At 35.6% G+C, this 21,671-nt stretch overlaps 1 protein-coding gene across 1 annotated transcript; it reads right to left on the bottom strand.

Moving 5' to 3' along the window:
- Positions 1–8,391: 8,391 nt before the first annotated feature.
- Positions 8,392–21,605, bottom strand: LOC120341292 (NEDD8-activating enzyme E1 regulatory subunit-like). The gene is made up of 10 exons (XM_039409782.2): positions 21,350–21,605; positions 14,834–14,937; positions 12,342–12,562; positions 11,937–12,077; positions 11,259–11,453; positions 10,236–10,381; positions 9,907–9,991; positions 9,510–9,650; positions 9,239–9,425; positions 8,392–8,880 (listed from the first exon to the last, which is right to left on the bottom strand). Exons 1-10 carry the CDS (start codon positions 21,486–21,488, stop codon positions 8,641–8,643), a joined length of 1,599 nt encoding a protein of 532 aa, XP_039265716.2. The 5' UTR covers positions 21,489–21,605; the 3' UTR covers positions 8,392–8,640.
- Between the last annotated feature and the right edge of the window lie 66 nt (positions 21,606–21,671).

Raw genomic sequence — 21,671 nt, 5'->3', positions numbered from 1 at the left:
CTTCTTTTTTAATTTATTTCCCTAAATTGATGATATAACCTGAGATTTTGCGATTATGGGATGTCAGCACTCATCAAGATGGCCAGTTATTCTAATTCATGGATGTAATTGTTCCAGAACCAATAATTAACAGTTAATAATTCTTCTGCTCGCAAATATTATGTAAGTCTAGGCATCAAAAGGATCTGTCACACAGTATGTAGGAATTTTGTGCCGACTTAGTTTAATATCAATCAGACATAATCTTTTTACAGTTTACACGAAATAGCGAGTATGATGGTTTGGTGTTTCCCAATTTGTGGGCCGCGGACCCCCGTTTGAAAATCTTAGTTTTGACGGACCTCATCATATGCGTTATCACTTTCTGTGCCTAACCAACAAGGATGAATAATGTTTCATTTACAACACAAACGGCATTATTGTGATGGATGAGGTTGCTTTTCATTGCCAATTTATCAATATTTGGAGTGCATTGTGACGAGCAAACTCGTGGGTCGGCTCTACACCAAGTCTCGACCTATATAGCTGAAAATACTGCCTCACACATGTAGGTCGTTGTAAAACGCATTAAAATTTTAATTGACTTTTCTGAAAGCAATGAATATTCGTCTACAATGCTTAACTAAAGTAATTGCAATGGCTTTTTGATTGAAATCGATCAAACTCTTTTTCATGTTTTGGGATTATTTCAATTTAGTGACCACGTTGTTTTTTAGCCATGACGTGAGGGCCCTCTTTGATGTTTTCAGTTTAATTCCATTCAATGTAATTACTATCAGGCCGGAAACGTTGTTAACAACGCGACATATTCTTACTATGAATATTCCTGATATTTTTGCAAGTGTGATTATTTTTGTGAATTGCTTCGAATGGATGTTTCTAACCGTCGATTCTTCCTCTCATTTCCCTGTGTTCCATTCGTAAAACACAACTACTGATATGATTTCCTGTAATGGCCAAGCGCAAACTCCTCAAACATATCTTATCAATACCTTTTTGTGTCATCGCGAAAAGATGAATATGTCACGAAAAATTATGAACGTCATTCTTGCCTTGTGCTTATTTCGCAGATAAAACACGCACCATTACGGTCGTGCGTTTCGTCTATTGTTGTAGGACCCTGGGTTAGACTTAGAGGCAGGGCTGCCACTTTTGCCTGACTAAAAACATCTAGATTGACCTCGAAAAGCATCTAGATTGAAAAATAAAACATTTAGAAAATACATCTAGATATGAAGTCATTGAATTTAATGAAAATTAACGAAACAGGAGCATACAAAGTTTATTGTATTACATAATACATTTACAGTAATATTGGATGTCGAAGAAGCTAACATCATAACCTAGAATTCAATCCCCACCTGTAGAACTTACAAAGGGCTTTGTTCTTATCATCTGAAGGGGCAATCCATTCCTTAAAGGCTGATTCCTTAAGACAATCTTTTCTGAATTTTTGCTGGTAGTGCATACACTTTGGCATTTGATAGGTTGATGTTTAAAGAGAGACAAATTCAATATCACTTATAGATTTATATAACTTTATAATTTTAAAATCTTGGAGTACAGGAGTAAGCAACTTGAACAACACAAGTTATTCTCACCCATTGCAGCCTTGGCAACGTCACATGTTTTAAACATGTTTAATTCTTTATTTAAATATTTTAATTACATATGGTAGCGGTGGACGAATACAATATAAATGAGTTTTATCAATCTTACATCAATTCTTCTAAATAATGAAATAATATAAATTCACCTATTACAGTATTATACACTATTACTTTACTACTATTTCTTTATTTATTTCCCACTGAATAATACTTCGAACCTTGAAAAAAAAAATATCTAGATTTTATAGCTAACATCTAGGATACAAATTTTACATCTAGATCTTGAAAAAAACATCTAGATCTAGATATAAAATATCTAGATTGGCAGCCCTGCTTAGAGGTGATTACAGGCCGTTGGAAACGTCATTCCATCGTTGGAAACGTGTTGCAATCGCGGCGGTTGTTCAAAAAGTCACTACAAGTGATTCCGGCGCCGTGGTATGATAATTTTCGACCTCCCTTCCCCATCTTGAACGTCCTGTTTACCGTTATGCAGCTGCTTGGAACAATTCCGTTACATCGCTTATGCCATAACAATACAATTGTCCGTCAATTCCCCGTAATGTCTTCCGGAGGCGCAGAATGTTTTGGGAGTATGCGAGAACTAGTTTCTACATTGTAATTTAGTCTTTTTTTACGATGCCGTTTGGGAAACAATAGGCATAAATTAACCGAACAGTATTAACCGTTATATTGCCATCATTTTATGATAAGCATATTCTTCATTATCGCAAACCACTCGATTTGCCGAAGGACTGAACTTGATCTAATTGCTTTTGTAGGAGGCTCGTGAGCTAATTTTCATGATTTTTCTTACTCAAAACGTCCCTCTGATATCTCGGTTAAACATTCCGGGTAAAATCTTATGACTTTGGTGGAGATACAAACGTGGCGATAAATGTACGCAATAGAAGTAAAAGTCAAAATAAAAAATTGTACCCACATTTTTGAAATTATAATTCCGGCTGCGTGTGCAGCTGCCAGAATGTAACGTTTCGGCGTAGTTTCGCGGCGATGCGAGGGGTATTTCAATAGAAAGTACAAAAAATACAGAAAAAATTTGATTTAAAAAAGCCCTTGTTTTAAAACACGATTTTTTTTTAGAATTGATAAAAAACAAAACCCTAATCAGAAAACAGTCATATCAGAGGCCTCAAAGTCGGAAAGAAAGAAGAAAAAATCGAACAATTCGCCGATGATACCAGCCAAATAAATACCACGATCTACTCCTTAGGCTTAGAGTCTTAAGACCTTGTGTTAAAGAGTTTATAAATTTCCACTTATCAACCGGCCAACCCCTGAATATAGAAAAATCCCAAATACTGTGTGTAAACGAAGAGGTATTATGTGACGCTAATACGCTTTGGGTTTTCTCGCCCTTCCACGTTACGCCTTATTATTTTCTCAGGTATTCTCACTTTTGCACAACATGATTCATTTTTGTTACAATTTAATATGTTTCTCCCATTGCCAAAAGCATTCAATGATGTAATTCTCGACATTAGCGATAGAAATGAAAGAGGCAAACAAACCGTATTTCATTACAACAATTAATTATTATCGCTGGAAACACTAAATAGGTTTAAAGTTGTTATAAACAATTTTCACCGATGGACGAATCTTTTCACGTTATGAATTTCCGTGCAAGGCCCGAGCATAATTTGATGGCAAAGATCGTAGAATTTACTATGCCGAATTGCTTATTCGACTTTCCAGACCGCAGAAACTATCCGAAAAATAACCGTTTCTGTGTTCGAGATAATCGCCAATTCCACCACGCTTTCGTGAAATAGTGCAATTTACTAAATGTAATGGGTTTATTAAGTTTCATTGCATCAGTGTTTGTGCCAACACGCGTTTCGCCAGATTACTGCATGATTACAGATCGCAAGGGTGTGCAAAATGGAATATTTTTATCGAGTCGAATAATTGAAATATTTTTAACAAGTATTTGAATATCGGGTATTTTTAATACACACACAACGGGGAATCCAGAATGCTAGGCATTCTAATGTTGGTGAGCTATTTCCGCCCGTCCTCTCTTTTTTTACAAGGACTACTTCTTATGCAACGTTTGGTTTTATATTCCTGTGAGAACTATGCGTTCATATGGGCGACATATGTTAAGACGGCTATTAAAAAGGGAATTCGGGATTTTGTTCTGATTTTTATCTTTTACGCCGGGTTTGATCTTTCTCCCCACCGATTGTAAATTAACTGTCCCAATTTTAAGCTAACAATATTATCGTTTCTGACGTCGGAATGCGGATTTTTATGAAGACGATAGTTGACCTTCTCATGATTTTACTTGCCTATTGTGTCTATTTTATTGGACACGTAGTGGACATAGCGATCGTTTCAATATTATGTTGTTGTTCTTGTAGGCTACTTGTTCTTTGACACGTTATTAAAAAGTTGCTTTTCTCTTTGATTACTGGACCAATTGCTTTGAAATTTTCAGTGGTTAAAGATAAAAATTTTCTTCAGAAGGCTATTACTTTTTTTTTTGCTATGACGTCATCAAAATTATTGCCATCAGTTGGCGCTACGTGTCCATATATTTGAGCATAGCTCTCTTGTCTTCGTATTAAATAGTGTATAAAAACCCTGCAAAGTCAATGCGTGAATACTGAATGTTATTTTGAGTTTAAATAATAGTCAGATATTAATTTGGAAAAAATTTTGCACAATAATTTATTACATTGTTTGACATTTTCAATTTTACGAAACGGTGTTGGCGCGCATTTTGCAAAACTTAGAATTAAAGCAATACCCAAATACCTGGAATACGACTCCTCAAATGTGTTGTTTCTGTTTGTTAGCAAGAGCCGTGGGGTAACTCTTGTGAAATTCAAGGGATTGGAAATTGGAATCACTTGAAATAACCCTGGTTGGGAACCACTGGATTAGATAATATCTGTAGAATATGGCATGTTTTTGACAGGAATATTATGTAGACAGACAACTATTTAGGCGAATGAATCTCAGTCTTATTTCCATATTTCCAGACATATTTCGAAATTGATCAACCCAATATAGAAAATAACATTTTACAACAAAAATACAAAGACGTATCAACACTTCACCCTCATTTTCAACAAACATCTTCAGTCCTCTGACAAAAATCCAAAAATTTTTACTACTTTCTTTCAAGTTTAGACATTCTTCGTCATTCAATAATTCAAGTAACAAGTGATAAATTTGCGTGCCTGTAAAGATGGCAGTCCAAAACTTTAAAGAACGTAATTTGAATGTAATTGTGGGAAAATGAAATGTGGATCTAGATGCAATGCAATGAGGATCCGGATGGATTGACGAAAAGCAAATGATATATACCTTATCTAGAAAATACTTTTCATACTCAAACTTTTCAGAAAAATCTTGATCTTCAATTGTGAATTTCACCTGGGATGTATTGTTCCCAACAAAATATTTCTAATCACATTCTTAAAAGACGTAATAGTACGCGACCGTCTACCAAAAACAGTTAAAGAACACAATAAAATAAACATACACGACATAAAATCGGGCAATTACTTTTAATTAAATGCAAAATATTAAAAACTTTGTCAACCTGTGCGGGTCGAAACGATGCATGAGTTGACTCCATGTTCAGTATATGCAGAACAATGAAAAAACTCTAGCAGACTGTGCGGTTCGAAACAGTCCATGAGCCAACTTCATGTCCAGCATGATGCAAAACAATATAGACTTTAGCAAGCTCTGCTGATCGAAACAATTCAGGAGCCCGCTTCGTGTCCAGTAAAATGCAAAACAATGAAAACCTCATCAGATTGTGCTGGTCGAAACAATCCAAATGTCAACATGTTGTCCAGTAAATGCAAAACAATGGAAACGCCATTAACTATAATTTCTTCACTTTATTTACTCTTGATGTTTTGACGTAATTGCTTCAATTCATAATTTTTCGTGAGATCATCATCTTGTCGCCATGTCACAAAAAAGTATTGATTTATAAGAGAATTTGTGTTTGAGGAGTTAATCATCACGGAAAATCATATTAGTAGTTGTGTTTTTTTATTTATCAATGGATAATAGGGAAATGAGGAGGAGAATCCATTTGAAGTAACTCACAAAAATAATCACACTGGCAAAAAATATCAGCAATTATAATCAAAGTAAGAATAAGTCGCCGCGCTGTTAACAATTTTTTCGGCCTCATAGTAATTTACGAAGGAGTATAAACCCTCAGTGCCGTGGCTCTTCCAACTGTAGATTAAAACCATTCAAATATCTGGCATTCGTTGGAATTTTTCGATTTGATTAAATATATTCGACCGCCCCCAGCAACTTTTGTTCAGTACATTCGTTCAAATTTCAACATTTCACGAAAGATTTAGACACGAGTAAAGAGATATATCAATAAAAACCGATTCCTTAATTAACTACTATTCCCTACAAACTAACCATAACTCATAGGATAGGACAGGATTTACATATTTATCCCGGGGGAGAGGAAAGCCGATAAGACGGCTTATCCATATGGCGAACCACGGCCTCTCGTCCGGTTACCATTCCAAGTCGGGTATGGGATTAGTTTTTACTGTATTGTTTGTTTTCGGAAGTATGGACTTGGTGGTGGAGGAAGCCGTAACCGACCAGCGGTTACGTGAACCACCCAACGACGGCGAGGAGTCCAGCAATCCTCTCGCACATAACCATCCCTGCATGGGATTCGAACCTGCGAACCCACGCAGAGTAATTAGAGGTGCGGTGGCGAGCGTATTCCTAACGCTTAGCCCGTTGAGCCACACCGCCGCGCCATAAATGACCTCAATCTCACTGGCGGCCGTGGACCTTCTACAAAAACGTAATACGGCCTTTTATAGACAAAGATTGTACACCCCTGCTCTAGTCATTATATTTTTCATATAACCTAAACAACGTCAACGTTAGGGGAAAGTGTGGAAGGTTGGGACACTTTTTTCTTTTGCATTTTTTGAACTACATAATCTGCACATTTATTTGACATTGTGGGGCTAATGCATAGAAGGGTAACTGTAGTTTTTATTCGACGACTTAGAAATTCCATAGTGAAACATACAATACCACCAAAAGGGTTTGAGAAACGTTCGTCAAATGTCCCACTTAACCCCCGCCTGTGGGCACATTCGGACACACCCCGGGGCACAATGGGGCAGTCTGTTAAATTCAACAAAGTATGCCGTAAAATAGGCTAGGCATCAGTATTATCATCTAATTACAGAATTGTGCGACTACAAATTTGGAAACTCAATATTTTTGAAATCAATGTTCAACCAAAGTATTTCAGATCTTTTTTCAAAAAATTCCCCAAACAAACTTCCTGCATTGGCAACGTGAAACCACTTTGGGTGGGGACATTCGTATCTGAAGATTCCGCATTGTTGAATTACTTGTTGAATATTTTAGATTTCTATTATTAAATCTGAAATAAATTGTTTTACTTTTGGATTATGCCCAATTTCAAGCAATTGAAAATGAGTTCCGAAACTCCCATTCTCGACGGACGACGATAGATTTTTTTAAAAAGGCCATAAACATCAAATACGGGTTTTGAGTGCTGTACAAAAAGAACAAATATATATCAATGGTGTGATTTTTTCAATCACACAATTGTTTAATGCTTCCACTAAAACAAAACCAACATTTATATATTAACAAGTATAATTTCTTATTCCGGCCAAAGGCAACATATATATATATATATTTATTTTTTCGAATCTAAATTTAAAAAATATTTTTGAATCTAGAATATATATATTCCATATTGGGCCATGGGCCAAAAAATACTTCAATAACACGCACCTATGTGCTTCTAAGCACTTAGTGGATCAAACACTTTTAAATTGTGTCCAGTGGAGCATGTTCCACTAAATCCCGGTCCACTGTTCCCCATGGGAAAAAATATTTTCAGACCGTCCCACGTCGAGATTAGTGAAACACATCCACTCGCCAACTTTATGAATGTTTCACAGTGGACTAATACTAATAAATACTAGACAGTGGTTTGTCCTCTTGGAAAGCTTAAAGTAGAAAAAAGAAATTCATTGCCTGCGTCGCTTTGCACGGCCGCTGTTCGTTTAAACTTTAAAGGGACGCTGTGACTTGCCAAAAGGCGGATTCAAACATCGAACCTGATTCCGTAAATGTACGAGCGTGAGAGCTGATTTTCCGCTGTGCCCCATGTCCCAACTCCCCCTACTTTGTAACGCTTTTATCCCGACTATAATCCTGAGAAATAGAATTGATTTAGTAAAATAGAAAATTGATTTAACATACATTACATTGAATAGATTCATTTTATCGTAATCTTGTCTAAATTTGTAGCAGCTCGTTTGTAATCGACAATAGACAAGAGGGCACATTACGCGCTGAGCTAGCGTTTTTCATCTGGCCGTGCCGTATCCGCGCGAAATTTTTGACCTCATAGTATCTAAAATAGCGTCAATGCGTTTTCATCTGCCGCGGGGCTGCTAAATCCAAATTTTTAGATTCGATTCTTTTTATTTCTAGTGTGAGTGTTATTGTTTTAATTTGTAAATGAGCGTAATGTGCAAACCGAATTTCAACATTTTCTCGTGGCCGTCACGAAAATCTAAATTCAGGACTCGTTGAAGACAATATTTTTCAATTTATTGCAGGTTCTATCTGATTTTGATCACTTGCATTAACTCGATCCTTTGCTGGTCGTGGAAAAAAACACAGTGGGTCGGCGCAATACATAGTAGACTGCTGTTATATGACTCTCAAAACGTACTATAACATAAATAATGAAAGCTTAATGATTTCAACTGTAATATATAAAATAGCACAATTTCTTGGTACATAACATGCACTACAACTGATATATCTTGTATGATTCGATTAGATATTATCTGTAGAATATGGCATGATTTTGACAGGAATATGAAGACAATTATTTAAGCGAAAGAACAATTCCAATAGCAATGACTTCTCAGTCTTATTTCCATACTTGTAAATGGTATATGAGTCGAGATAAGGTCAATGCATGCACATGTTTACAAAATCAGATCTTAAAAGATGATGTTGTACAATTAATTCCATTATACACAAATGTATCATCAAAGGGGACATATTGAGCTGTAATCAGTTTTATAACTTCATGAGCAACAATTCCACCCATAAATGATGCAACAGCATGTAATTCAGCTGCTCCACATCTTGTCATTTCATGGATGTAATCGTCCTTCACAAGTTCCGATGAACCTGGGACTCCCCATTCTTCGAGTAATTCTTTCATACAAATCTAAAATATATGCCAATTATAAATAAGTGATTCTGCTGAGAATGGCTTAAAAGTTTTTTGCTGATTCAACAGAATCAGATTCAACTGATTCAACACCGGAACTTCCATTCCAGAATTTCTCAGTCAAATCATAATTTTTATTTCCTGTACACCTTTCGCATCGAATATAGATTTTAACAAGAGCTATCGATGTACCCTAAGTTTTTTGCACCATGAATGGTGTCATGGTGGCATAACATTACTAGTTTATTGCACCCTGAGCATTGTGGTGGGATTCTTCGCTATGGAAAATCTAACATGTACAGCAATTTGCTGCAAGGAAAATGGTTCCATTTAAACAATCAAAAATGTATTTGACCTTTAATTTTCCAATATCGGTCTCAAGTTGAAGTTCATTTGTTCCAGGGTATCTACCATGTCTTGCTTGGAATCGTTCAACGGATCGAAACATCACATACCAAACTGCATTAGAATCAGGATCAGCTATTAATGATTCCACAAATGACTTTGAAGGCGATTGAAATTCTTTTTCCAAAGATCTGCACCTAAAGTTTTAAAGAATATGTAATAACCCACAAATAAATTTATTGTGCATTATTAAAAGTTTTATATGAGATTAAATATGACACCTGATTGTACGTAAGAAATGTGAATTTTTACAGAATCTTCTAATTTCTTTCTCAGATATTCTTCCATTTCTAGAATTCAAGCTTGCACAAATTTCGGATACATGTTCAGTCACTGCATTTGTATCTAATTCTGCTTGCTCCCTGAAAAAAAATGTAAAATCATCCATGATATTGAACAGTTGTTATGTAAATACACAACATTTCTAAACATGAATCTATAACTCAAAAACAGCATACTCCAAAGCACATTATACTTTGCCTCTTCAGAGTTGCATTACACATTTTATCATTCCAATGGTATAATTTCGAATATGTTGGCAAGATTTTGCTAATCTGAATTTGTATTAGCAGACAGCTGACAGCATGATAACAATTTAGGCGTAAAGACTTATCTTACTTGTACACTGACTGCAACTTGATATATCTTTCCGAATCTGATGTCATATCCGGGAGAGTGCCTCTTAATGGAAGCATACCATTTCCTGTAATATTGTTACAATAAAAATCTCTTGAAAATACATGAAAGTATGGAAATAAAAAAAAAAAAATGTCCTTTCCTAAACTGTCATTTGAGACTTTTCCACCATGTCAGAAATTTGATATTTCGACACATTACATGTATGAAAATGGTATTTTATAGTTGTTTGACAGATTTTGATGATGATCAACACAATATAGAAAATAACATTTCTACAACAAAAATATAATGGAGAGTCAACAGTTCACCCTCATTTTCAAAAAACATCTTCAGTCCTCTGACAAGAATCCAAAAATTTTTGCTACTTTCTTTTAAGTTGAGACATTCTTCGTCATTCAATAATTTCTGTACAGCTGATGGAATTCTACTTGCAACAAGTGATGCATTTGCGTGCCTGTAAAGATGGCAGCCCAAAATTTTGTGGAAAGTAATTTAAATGTAATTGTGGAAAAATGAAATGAGGATCTAGTTGCAATGTAATGAGGATCCAGATGGCTTGGCGGAAAGCAAATGATCCTTTATATCAGGGTCGGGAACCTTTTTGGTCAAGAGAGCCATAAAAGGCAAATATTTTCAGCTGCATTTGTGTGCGAGCCATATAGCATTTCTTTGCTTAATCAGGCGTGAAATTTTTACTCAAAAGTCAACACATACAATGTTATCATAATTTAATGTGATTTCTGATGATGCATGTTGTTGTTGCAGGCCTTAAAAGACTGCTCACTCACAGCACAAGTTGAAATCTACGATACCCGTCACCCTTCTTTTGTTTAGGCATCTCCCTACTATTTTAAAAACTAGCTTTGCTAGTCAAATCTAAAAATGACAAACACTGTAACCAGTACGTACAAAGGACAAAAAGCATTTCTCTATTGCTCCGCGACTCCATCGCTTTGTGATGTCACAAAATGTGTTTCAGAATCCCCCAGTTTTGTCACAATGCCAGTCTGGTTATTCTCTCACATAACCTAGACATGCGCTGGGTGCGGGTTCTCAAACGTATTGGCATATTTTCTGTCAAATTTGACTATAAAGGAGTTTGAAATCTTGTAACAATAGTAAACTTAGCCTTAGAATACTAGATTTTACTGCGAGCCATATGCCGTCACCAAAAGAGCCATATATGGCTCGCGAGCCATGGGTTCCCGACCACTGCCTTACATGGAAAGAAAGAACTCATACTTTTCAGAAAAAATCTTCATTTGTGAATTTCACTTGGGATGTATTGTTCCCAACAAAATATTCCTAATAGGTAAAAACAAAATATTCACTTTGCTGCTTCTAAAAAGTTTTCTTCTTCCTCCTCTATTATTCCACTCTCTGATTCTTTCATTCGAACTCCAGATAGAAGTAGTTTTTTAAACGCAGTTTTTTCTTTCCAATTTGTTGGCATTTCTCCTTTGTCTTTTTTCCATTTCTCAAGGTATTTATACAAAAGTACAACATATGGAACATGAGAATGTTCCCTGAAATAGAGGGAGTGATATTGAAAATTAATGAATAAATAGATACATTCTATATAGCTATGTTTTATTATGCCATTACCAGTGACAAGGCGCTGAAGATAATTAAAGGATTGAACCCCAATTAAAATTTCTGACTGAAAATAAGGGAGTGAAAACTAAGTCTGAAAAACGGTGTTATAAAATACGAAAAATAAAACGAAAAACGCCATTTGCATTAGGAGCGCTGCGAGCCTGCGAGTGCGACAGATAATAAATACTCTTTTAGACATTGTGAATCACATGTCCTGCCAGCCAATTTGAAATCCAGGATGTGCCCATAGCAGAGATTGATGTTAGATACAGAGATGAGGAAATTGTCGCATGGCAATCGCAGCTCCATCCCATCCCTCCTCAAATTTTAGAAACCGGTTTAAAAAAGTATTATCTAAGTAGCTGTATGTGCAAATCTTTGTTCTAGTGAAAACGAGAAATGAAAAAACCAACTTGTATGTCATAACATCAAGGTCAAGTGAATCACAATAATTCTTGAGACCAGGAAATGGATTATCCAGTCGAAGATCCTCATGAGTGTTATCTGGATGAGATTCAACAACACAATGTTCCTGAACAATTAGTCTTGAATATCTGTGAAGAGCGAAACAAAGTTAGGGTTCACATGAAAATATATTAATTCAACAAATATTGTGAGAAACTTTGCTATAGGATCTAAATGGTATACAGCGGACGTGAATAGCACGTCGATCACCATGTCCGGAGTGGTCGTTCGCGTATGATTTTGAGCCAATTTTATTAACAACATGCTAAAAGAATTGTCTCCAACTACAATTCACGCAAATGAAATTTCTATATCAATAATGAAAACGTTTCTAACAATTAATAGAACCATACCCTATAAATCCATATGATTTGCACAACACAAGCGGTATATTTTTCCCCCAAAGGAGCAAAGAAAGTTTCTTCAAAGTATCTTCTGGAATCAGACCAGAAACAATGACAACAGTAAAATGAGAGAATAACTTAGGATTATTCTCCAACAATTGGTCAATCGTTTCATCCATATATTCTCCAGATACATCAGGATTAAGTTCCAAAAGTAATTCAGTGGCAACCTAGAAATAGAAAAATAGGACAAATTGACGCAAAACCAGAAATATAGCATATTTAGTACTGATAAAAGCAAGATGGGCTGATATCAGGGATGGCCAATACCGAATAGTTCACAATTTCAAATACATTCGAAATTATTTTTTTCGAATATGAAATTTCGAATACTTCGAAAATAAAATCAACTAATTGAAGCTTACCTAAATGTATGTAGGAATTTCCATACAATAAGCAATGGAATAACTGCTATCTACAAGTTACAACCTAGCTATATTACCAGGCATTTCATATTTGCAGATTATTGCAGTATATATTTTATATACCATGAGTCATGTTAACAGAATTAAATTAATATGACAATAGTGGTATCGATGATGGATTTGAATATTTGCGCAACACAAAATCATCCTAGTAAAACGCCCATACTTTTAAATACCAACCATTATCCAAATTATTTGTCGAAGAGCGAGCGTGAGTACAAAAATACTAATCAAAAATTAATTATATTTGGGAACTTTACCACACATTTCAAGCCCGCAGATCGCCGTTGTATGTTTGAGTAATAATACTTTTATTATTTCATAAATATGAAAATAGGAATCAAAAACTATTTATAATCTGGTAGTTTATCACCCATTGTAAGTCCACAGATCGCCATTGTATTTTGTAAATACGAAAATCGGAATCAAAAATTAATATTAATTGCGAGTTTGCCACACAATATATGTCCACAGATTGCCGTGATACTGTGCCGAATATAATTAGTTTTGATTCTTATTTTCGTACTCACGAAAAATTGTCACGAGTCGGAAAAAGAATTTATATTTTATCCCGCTCTTGGAAACTAATTTGGATAATGGTTGCCAACTTGCCATTGGTTTGTATTTAAAAGTATGGACTTTTTACTAGGATGATTTTGTGCTGCGCAAAATATTCGAATCCATGACCGATACCACTACTTAAAATGCCTTACCGTGTTAATTTAATTCTATTATCATAACTCAAATGTTGGTAAATCGGGCAGTTTACCACACATTTGAAGGCCACAGATCGCCATTGCATGTTAGAATTATTAGTTTTATTATTTTGTAAACACGAATACGAAATTAATTATAATTGGGCAGTTTACCACGTATTTCATGTCCACAAATACCCTTTGTATTTGGCATTAATTCGCTAATAATTTTATATGTTTGGAACCAGATCATGTTAGTTTGGTAGAATCATACTCACAGAATTAACTAACAATTTTAACAATTGAGCGGTAAATTTAAGTTGTAAAGCGGCAATCATTTTGGACAACCTATTAACCCGAATGTTGAAATAATTTTGGAATGTGATAAGTACTACACTGTATGTCCACTGGTTATTTCACAGCTGTTTTCCTGTCCCTGTCGTGATTTGCTGAATCGGCAAAACGAAAGGGTCACAAATCACTTTATCTTGGTGGACCTTTTTTTAAAGTAACGATAACCAGCCTACGATTAAATACCATGATTGGCAGACCCTAAGACCCAAATATAAGGTTACACAAATCATGCTTGAGAAGACTCATGCGGATAATAAGCAGGCCACATAGAAATTAAATAAACATACTTTCTCAATTTTTCGACGTAATGGAAATGAATTCGTAAATTAAAAGCCTCGTACACGAATGTCGGCAATGTCCACCCATGCAAACGTGCAAATGTGTCGCAACACTATGCGACGTACGGTCGCACAGAATATAAACAATCAAAGTGCCGATTCTATTTCATCGTCATTACGTGAGACAGCGTAAAAAGTCGTTTAAATATTCCCGTAAAATGAAACACCACGTTTACGACGAAAAGTGGCTACTATTCGGAATTATTCGAAAATCAGCCGAAAAGGTATTCGAATACTTTGATATTCGAATACTTTGACATTCGAATACTCGATTCGTTTTGGACAACCCTGGCTGATATTAATTTTGCTTGAATGAAATGAAGAAAATATTCAACTTTTTAAATTATCATCACTTAAGTCGAGTGTTTGTCAATACATAAATGGGATTGAGAAGAATAAAAAAAGGGTAGGAGGCCTTATCCTACAGATAAGCAGCATATAATGTACAAGTGGCACAGGTAGTAGTCTTGGCAATGTTGGTACATTATCAAATCCACCCCTAATAATATTCGTTAGAAATGAATCTAATCAGAATATTCTTATTGTAATTGAATAATTAAGCAGTCATTTCTCACTTGATATGAAAATTTATGAAATATCAATTTCTTTCAACATAATATAATAATTACCTTAGCCCTTGAATCTCCAATTCTGTCAGAGTGCAAGAAAAAATTATTTCCAGCATCTTCTCCGGTTACACACTTACTATCGATGATTGTGAATGATCCAATACCTAATTTAGATACAAATTCAATTAGTTGAATATCCAAGTAAATCCAAATCTATAGTATAATTGATTTCAGGTATATGGATTGGAAGAAGATTTTTCATCTACAAAGTAAACTGAGGATCTGACTGAAAGATAGATATAAAAGGTATTACCATATTTCTCCTAGCATAATACGCACCTAGATTTTATTACAGCAATTACAAGATTTTTTCAAACTCCATGCATAATAGACATATCAAGTTACCGTTCCTCTCTTGCGTTGCAGGTGGTTTTTGGGGAAGCGTTTCAGGCATTAAGTCTGTTACCTATATCTCGGAATTAATATGCTCTATGTATTTGCTGTGAAACGGTCTGACAATCATGACGTGATGTTATTTGACATTAAAGTATTGTGTAAAGTTATTTGTCGCTCATCCTTTTAAAAACTGACAAGGCCTCACGTCAGAATGTGTTTTCAGACACCGCACTTCAAAGAGAAACCCTGGTCACTAATTTGAGTGACATATGGTGATTTATGACAGTGAAGTTTTGCTGATTCAGCGAAACGAGAAAAACAAGATACAATGACACCAGTTAGCGTATGCACAGCGTGTTCTTATCACTTTTAGTTCACTTTTTATTCTTACGCTTGAGTTAATGGACTGTTCAGCATTTTTCTTTACTAACGCTAAATTTTCATGGAACTGGTTACGCTTCTACCAAATGAAGCATGATCTGATTCTAACAGAACTTAAGATTAATGTATGTGACAATTATGACTATGAGCTAGTTAAGCATAAAATAAGAATTAATATTTTTCTGATATTTTCTATACCAATGGATAATACGCACCGCATCCCCTTACCCTGAAGACTAAATTTGACCACGAAAGTGCGTATTATACGCGGAGAAATACGGTAATTCCTGATTAGGTAGCTATCACAGGTATCAAAAGCAGGTATTGGTATTAGATGAATAAAAAGTATCCGTAGTAGATAACTAGTTTAACTAGGAGTAGATGACTGAAAGGTTAGATATCACAGGTATCAGTATACAGGTATAGAATGGTATCAATAGCAGTTGACTAAAACAGTGATATCAGCAGGGATGGCCATTTCCGAATACTAAACTATTCCGAATACATTCTAAAATAATGTTTTCGAATCTGGAATTCCGAATACATTCTAAAATCGAAAATAACACATTTTTGTTTTAGTTGATTAAAACCCAGTAAATTAGGAAATAAGCTTCAATAGAAATATCAGAATGAAGCCACAAACCAACAGTATATGTACACAAAGTAATTGATAGTTTATAGCTATCAATAAAAAATAATAGCAACTTGTGACACAGTCAGTTTATTAACATTATTCACTTTGTACAAATGACCATATGAAATAATAGCCAAGGAGTTGTCTGACGCTTTCTATCATTGGTACCATGATATTACGATAATAGTCAAGTCTATTGACAAAAATACTACTTGTATTCAGATAATTGTGTATATTTTCTGAGAGTAATAAAATTTATTGGCAATACAGGCAACAACAATCGAAAATCCATTATGCCTCTAAAAATTCTAATATTTGAGGTATTCTACTACCTACCAGTATATTGTTATTATGTGTAACATAATGTTGTGTTTGGAATTAGAAATAAATTAGTAGAGAATAGCTGACCACCACTGCCAGCGCGCAGCCAGGATTTTCGAAATCGGAAATTCCCATTGCCGCCTGTAACACCCACCGCCGTCTTTTCAGCGTATAATGATCATTCTGTTACGTAAAATATTCCATCCATGACAACTACGAGATTCTAAAATATCTTTATATATTAATTTAATATGTCCAACGTAACTCACGGTTACTTCTTCTTACGCCAAAAAAAAACATTACTATTTGGTCCACGGCGATCTGTGACCTAAAATTACGAGATAAACTGCCTGATGTATTTAATTTTAATACGTATTTTTGCAATCTTGCCAACTCGTTATCGCCGTTAGAAAAATCTCAAATAATTATATAAAATCCTAAGTGTAGAGTATAATTCATTTCATACAATGAATATACATATAAAGTTTAGCAGTAAATTAAAAAAAAATATTCATCGCCGCGATTATGCCACCTCGACTTTTAACAACAAATAATATAACATCGAATATATATTTTTCTGTTGTGCAAAGTGATGAATTCGTGTCCGACACGGGCATATTTAAAATGTCTTGCTTTATTAATTTAATTGTCTTCAATTTAACCTGCGGTTGCGTCAACAAAATAAAATCCTCACCACTCTTATATACCATTGCAATCCGCGGTCATAAAAATAAAAACGTGAGGTAAACTGTCCGATTAAATATTGTTTTGATCCGTATTTTGCGAATTCGTCAAATATTTAGATGTACTTGTTAACAGTGACTCCGCTCGATCGAAATGCTGCCACTCTGATTATTTTTAGATAAAACTGTTCGAGAAATCCATAAATATGCTGTAATATCTCAGAGTAAAATTTATTTCATCACAATAAAATTGATTGAATAAACTTTAGATTAATTATATTATATACATCCTCACAACCCGGGAAAAAGTCGCGTTTCAAACCTTGTATCGTGTTAACATGAAAATATTCGACGGCAATTTAAAGTAATGGATAATCAGGCAAATCCCGCCCTCAATTAGTGACGATATGTTTCTAAACGCCGACCAAACATGTGTGCCAGAGGCACACGAAATTTTGCGATTTTCACTGCCTAGAAAAGAGTTTTTTAAATTTTCGCGGGCCTCAATAAAACTTATATTGTTTACGGTTTTATTTTCAGTATTCTAAATTGCCGCTTTTCAATCAAAAAGTTGCGTTGTCTTTAGAAACTCGCCGCCGATGAACGTATTTACCAGATTCACAATTCCGTGCGCGTACAAAAATAGAATAAATGTTATCGTTATCGTGGAACAAATTTGTGGAAAATTTTCGTTTTAGAGTAAATAACACAATCGTAAAGGCGTTTACGGGCCTAAATAACACGTTACGCTGATGAGTGATGAAAACAATCACGCGCAAGTTTCTATCGAGAATGTTTTCATTCAACGGAAACGTCTTGAAAGCGGCGTCGAAAATGTGTGACGTCACACAAATATCCGATATTCTTATGAACGTGAATTCCGATATTCGAATGACGAGATATTCGAATACATTCGAATACTTTATTCGAATTGGCCATCCCTGGATATCAGTAATACAAGAATGAAAAGGTAGCTATCACAGGTATCAGTAGTTGATGACTAAAGAGTATGTATTAGATGCGGACATCAGTATTTTTTCTTGGGTAAAAAACTAACTGAAAAACGCACGCAACCGAAATCCATTTTACAAGTCGGAAAATTCGTGATTGCTCATCTTTATATCTGACATAACGTGAAGGGTGGTGGAATGAAACAGCCACCAATAAACAGTGCTAATAGGTTCTATTCATTCTGTCAGCTACACGCTAATAATCTAGGTTTTCACACTAGGCTTGCACGTAATTTACAAATTTACGGAATTACGGAATTATTTCGATTTACGCAAGCGAAGTCACGAATTACGTAAAGTCGTAATTATTGGTCGAGCGCTTTCGCGATTGAAACGAGCTCTCTTCAGAGCAGGCAATTCCGTCGATTGTAAAAAATTAAAAGTTTAAGTAAAAGAAGTTAGAGTTCCGGTATTCGCAGCCGTTTTTCTCTCTCTTGTTAGGCAGATGGGGAGGGCATAATGCGTCATTTACAAACCTATTATCAACTTATCTAAGATGGCCAATGTACATATTAACCGTAAATAAGGAATAGAATTGTGTCGAGACCGATGGACGCCAACACACCTGGTTTCAACTTCTTCGGGTGAAATGAGTGAAGAATGTAAGAGATCAACTTATAAAACATGGTCTATTTGTAAATGTCGTGATAATTAATGTCGCGCTTATCAAACAGCAAGAGACGGAAGAGAAATTGCGTAATGAACCAACGCAACTTAGTCCTTTCGGCATCGGTAAAGCGATTGAGACGGCAGAGAAACAACATTACGACGGGATTTCCCGTGTTTATTCTGCGCGAAATCCATTTTCTATTACAAAATCTTGATGTTCTGTTACCGGTTTTATCGTTATATATCTGTCCGGACTTGGCATTGCTCAATATGTTTTTCACAATGCCTCGCAAATCGCAATATGTCGGCCAAATATGATTACCTGTCTTTACCAAATGCGGCAACTTATTTTGATTTATCGTCGACCTGAATACCACCGGCACTCGACCAAACTTGTGTCAATCTTGGCAAATAGGATTGTCGACTTGAGTTAGAAAAATAAATTAATATTTTCATGAGTGCAAAATAAATGTCACAAAATGCATTGTTTTGCGATATAACTTTGTATTTTCGGAGAAGGCATGTCATATAAGTACGGTATTTTAAATAATGCGCAAATAATTAATATTTGATCTAAATTTATCGTAAATAATGTTATAACATTTAGGCCGCGAAATGATTTAATGTAAAATGAAGCATGGAATTCGGAATATCGTCAATAAGTCGGCATCAATAATTATTATAAAATGCTAACTAAGTAGTAAAGTCGGATATTGTAAAAAACGGTGAAATAACAAGTCTTCGTCGCGAGGCAAGCGAAAGTATAATCAAACGAGAGAATACGCTTGTAGTTGATTAATAAATTAGCAACCCGGAATTTTTATTCAATACGAAAGTCGTATTAATACGTCAATACGATTTTAAAAAAGTGAACTATCGTTTCTTAAACATATTACCAGTGTTGGTAATGATAAAATTGATCGCATAAAATTTGGTGATAAAGTTGATAAAGGAAAATCAAAGCTAATACAAAAGATAAAAATCAGAATAAAATTATTTTGAATTCACTCCTTGATATTTGTCTTTAACATCTGTCTCCGGCGTGTGGTACTGCCGGGAATATGAAAACCAAACTTCGATGTCCCATTCGGAATAGAAGTGGATTAAATTGGTTGGTATGCTAGGTTTAAATGTGTGAAAAAAATATCGCAATTACGGGGTCATTACGTAATCGATTTGGCCGTAATTACGGAATTGATTTTTGTCAATTACGTGCAAGCCTATTTCACACATTTCGGTAAGTTTGCACGCAGGCTCAGGCGTTTGGCGTGCCCCAGTCACTAATTGCACACCCCATTCCTCATGAAAAAGGCCATGAAACCCAGACTGACAATAGTTGTCGATTTGAAAAAAAATTAAAAGATAGTTTTTGGTTTTGTTGCATTTAAACATTAAGGAACCAACTAAATTCGAGTCTCATGTAGTTTCGTACCTAACATACTTCCAGTGGGCGTAGCATGACAATTTTTTCACATATCAATCCTAACCCCCACCTGACTACACCATCCAAAAATTACGTCATTACGACGTCACAGTGACGTAATAGAGCCCTTCAAACTACACGAACTGCCATCCAAGACGCGCAAACGAGCACCCGAAATCGAACAGTTATTTCTCTCGTTTTCTCGTCGCATCGATTTCAATAGTAGAGAGATCGATAACGTCAGTCAGTTCCTTATCGTCGGCGCCAATGCCATTTCGGTCGATCGTGCGTATATTTGGCAAGCTCTATAACGTGATTGTGATGTCGTAGTGTTTTAATTTTTGGATGGCGTAGTCAGATGGGGGTTAGGATTGACATATCAAAAAATTGTTATGCTACGCCCACTAGAAGTACGTTAGGTACGAAACTACACGAGACATCTAAATTCTACAACACTGTAAAATGGGTCTTACTACTTACTGAATACGGTACAGCGCGAAACACCGCAAAGAGCGCAAAACAGCGCGAAACAGCGCAAAAGCGCGCGAAACAGCGCAAAAGCGCGCGAAACAGCGCAAAATAGCACGAAACAGCGCAAAAGAGAGGAAAACAGCGCGAAACAGAAGGAAACCAGCGCAAAACAGAGGGAAACAGCGCAAAACAGGAGACGCAGTCATTACCACCTTCTGCCACGAAAGAACCACGGCGCCTCTCGCCATGGTTTTATGGCGCTATTTCCGGCATATTTACAAGGTTATGTACCGGATTATAGGTCATCATGCGAAATTTTATCTACTTTTTTGGTGCTCCACAAGTATGTGCAGCAATATGTCGCACAGCCTGAATATATACGTTGGTTTGTGTTTTTAATTTGCTGCCGTGGTACTCCAACTCAAAACAAGGTGCCCCGAACTCATTGCAAAATTTTTTTCTGCTTCACACTGTTTCCCTCTGTTTTGCGCTCTTTCGCGCTGTTTCCACACTGTTTTGCGCTGTTTCCCTCTGTTTTGCGCTGTTTTGCGCTCTTTGTGGTGTTTCGCGCTGTATTCAGTACCAGTAGTAAGACCGCTGTAAAATTCCGTAAATTCGTAATTTAAGTTCAAGGTTGAATAGTCAAACCTGGTAAAACCATGTTTTTCAGTATTTCAGTTCCAGTGGCTGTAACATTGATGAGGCAGACCTTAGCGTTTTCTAATGATCTCTGACCATGGTCACCCCACAATCGTAACTGACGATCATACTTCTGCTGCTTATCCATCGCTAGTGCATTTGGATCCAGACTTCAGAAAACCAGTTCGAATATTTTTACACACAACATGCATCTGTAAACAAGATGACAACATATGGGGAATTCCCTTGTATAAAGTTCAAAGGTTATAAATAGATAGATACCGGTAGTTTATTTTTAAAACTTCACAATCTGACAATACAAACAATTCAA

The sequence above is a fragment of the Styela clava genome, chromosome 14, assembly GCF_964204865.1.
Source record: "Styela clava chromosome 14, kaStyClav1.hap1.2, whole genome shotgun sequence".
NCBI lineage: Eukaryota > Metazoa > Chordata > Ascidiacea > Stolidobranchia > Styelidae > Styela > Styela clava.
The sequence above is the reverse complement of the archived record's forward strand: the minus strand, read 5'-3'. Positions and strand labels throughout refer to the sequence as shown.

What these genes read in the sequence shown, in the direction of transcription:
- LOC120341292 (XM_039409782.2), bottom strand. Translation starts at nt 21,488, where the DNA reads ATGGATAAGCAGCAGAAGTATGATCGTCAGTTACGATTGTGGGGTGAC. An exon ending in GAAAAACATGGTTTTACCAG is followed by an intron (nt 14,938 to 21,349) that starts GTTTGACTATTC and finishes TATCTAAATTAG; the next exon opens with GTATTGGATCATTCACAATC. An exon ending in AAATCATATGGATTTATAGG is followed by an intron (nt 12,078 to 12,341) that starts GTATGGTTCTAT and finishes CGCTCTTCACAG; the next exon opens with ATATTCAAGACTAATTGTTC.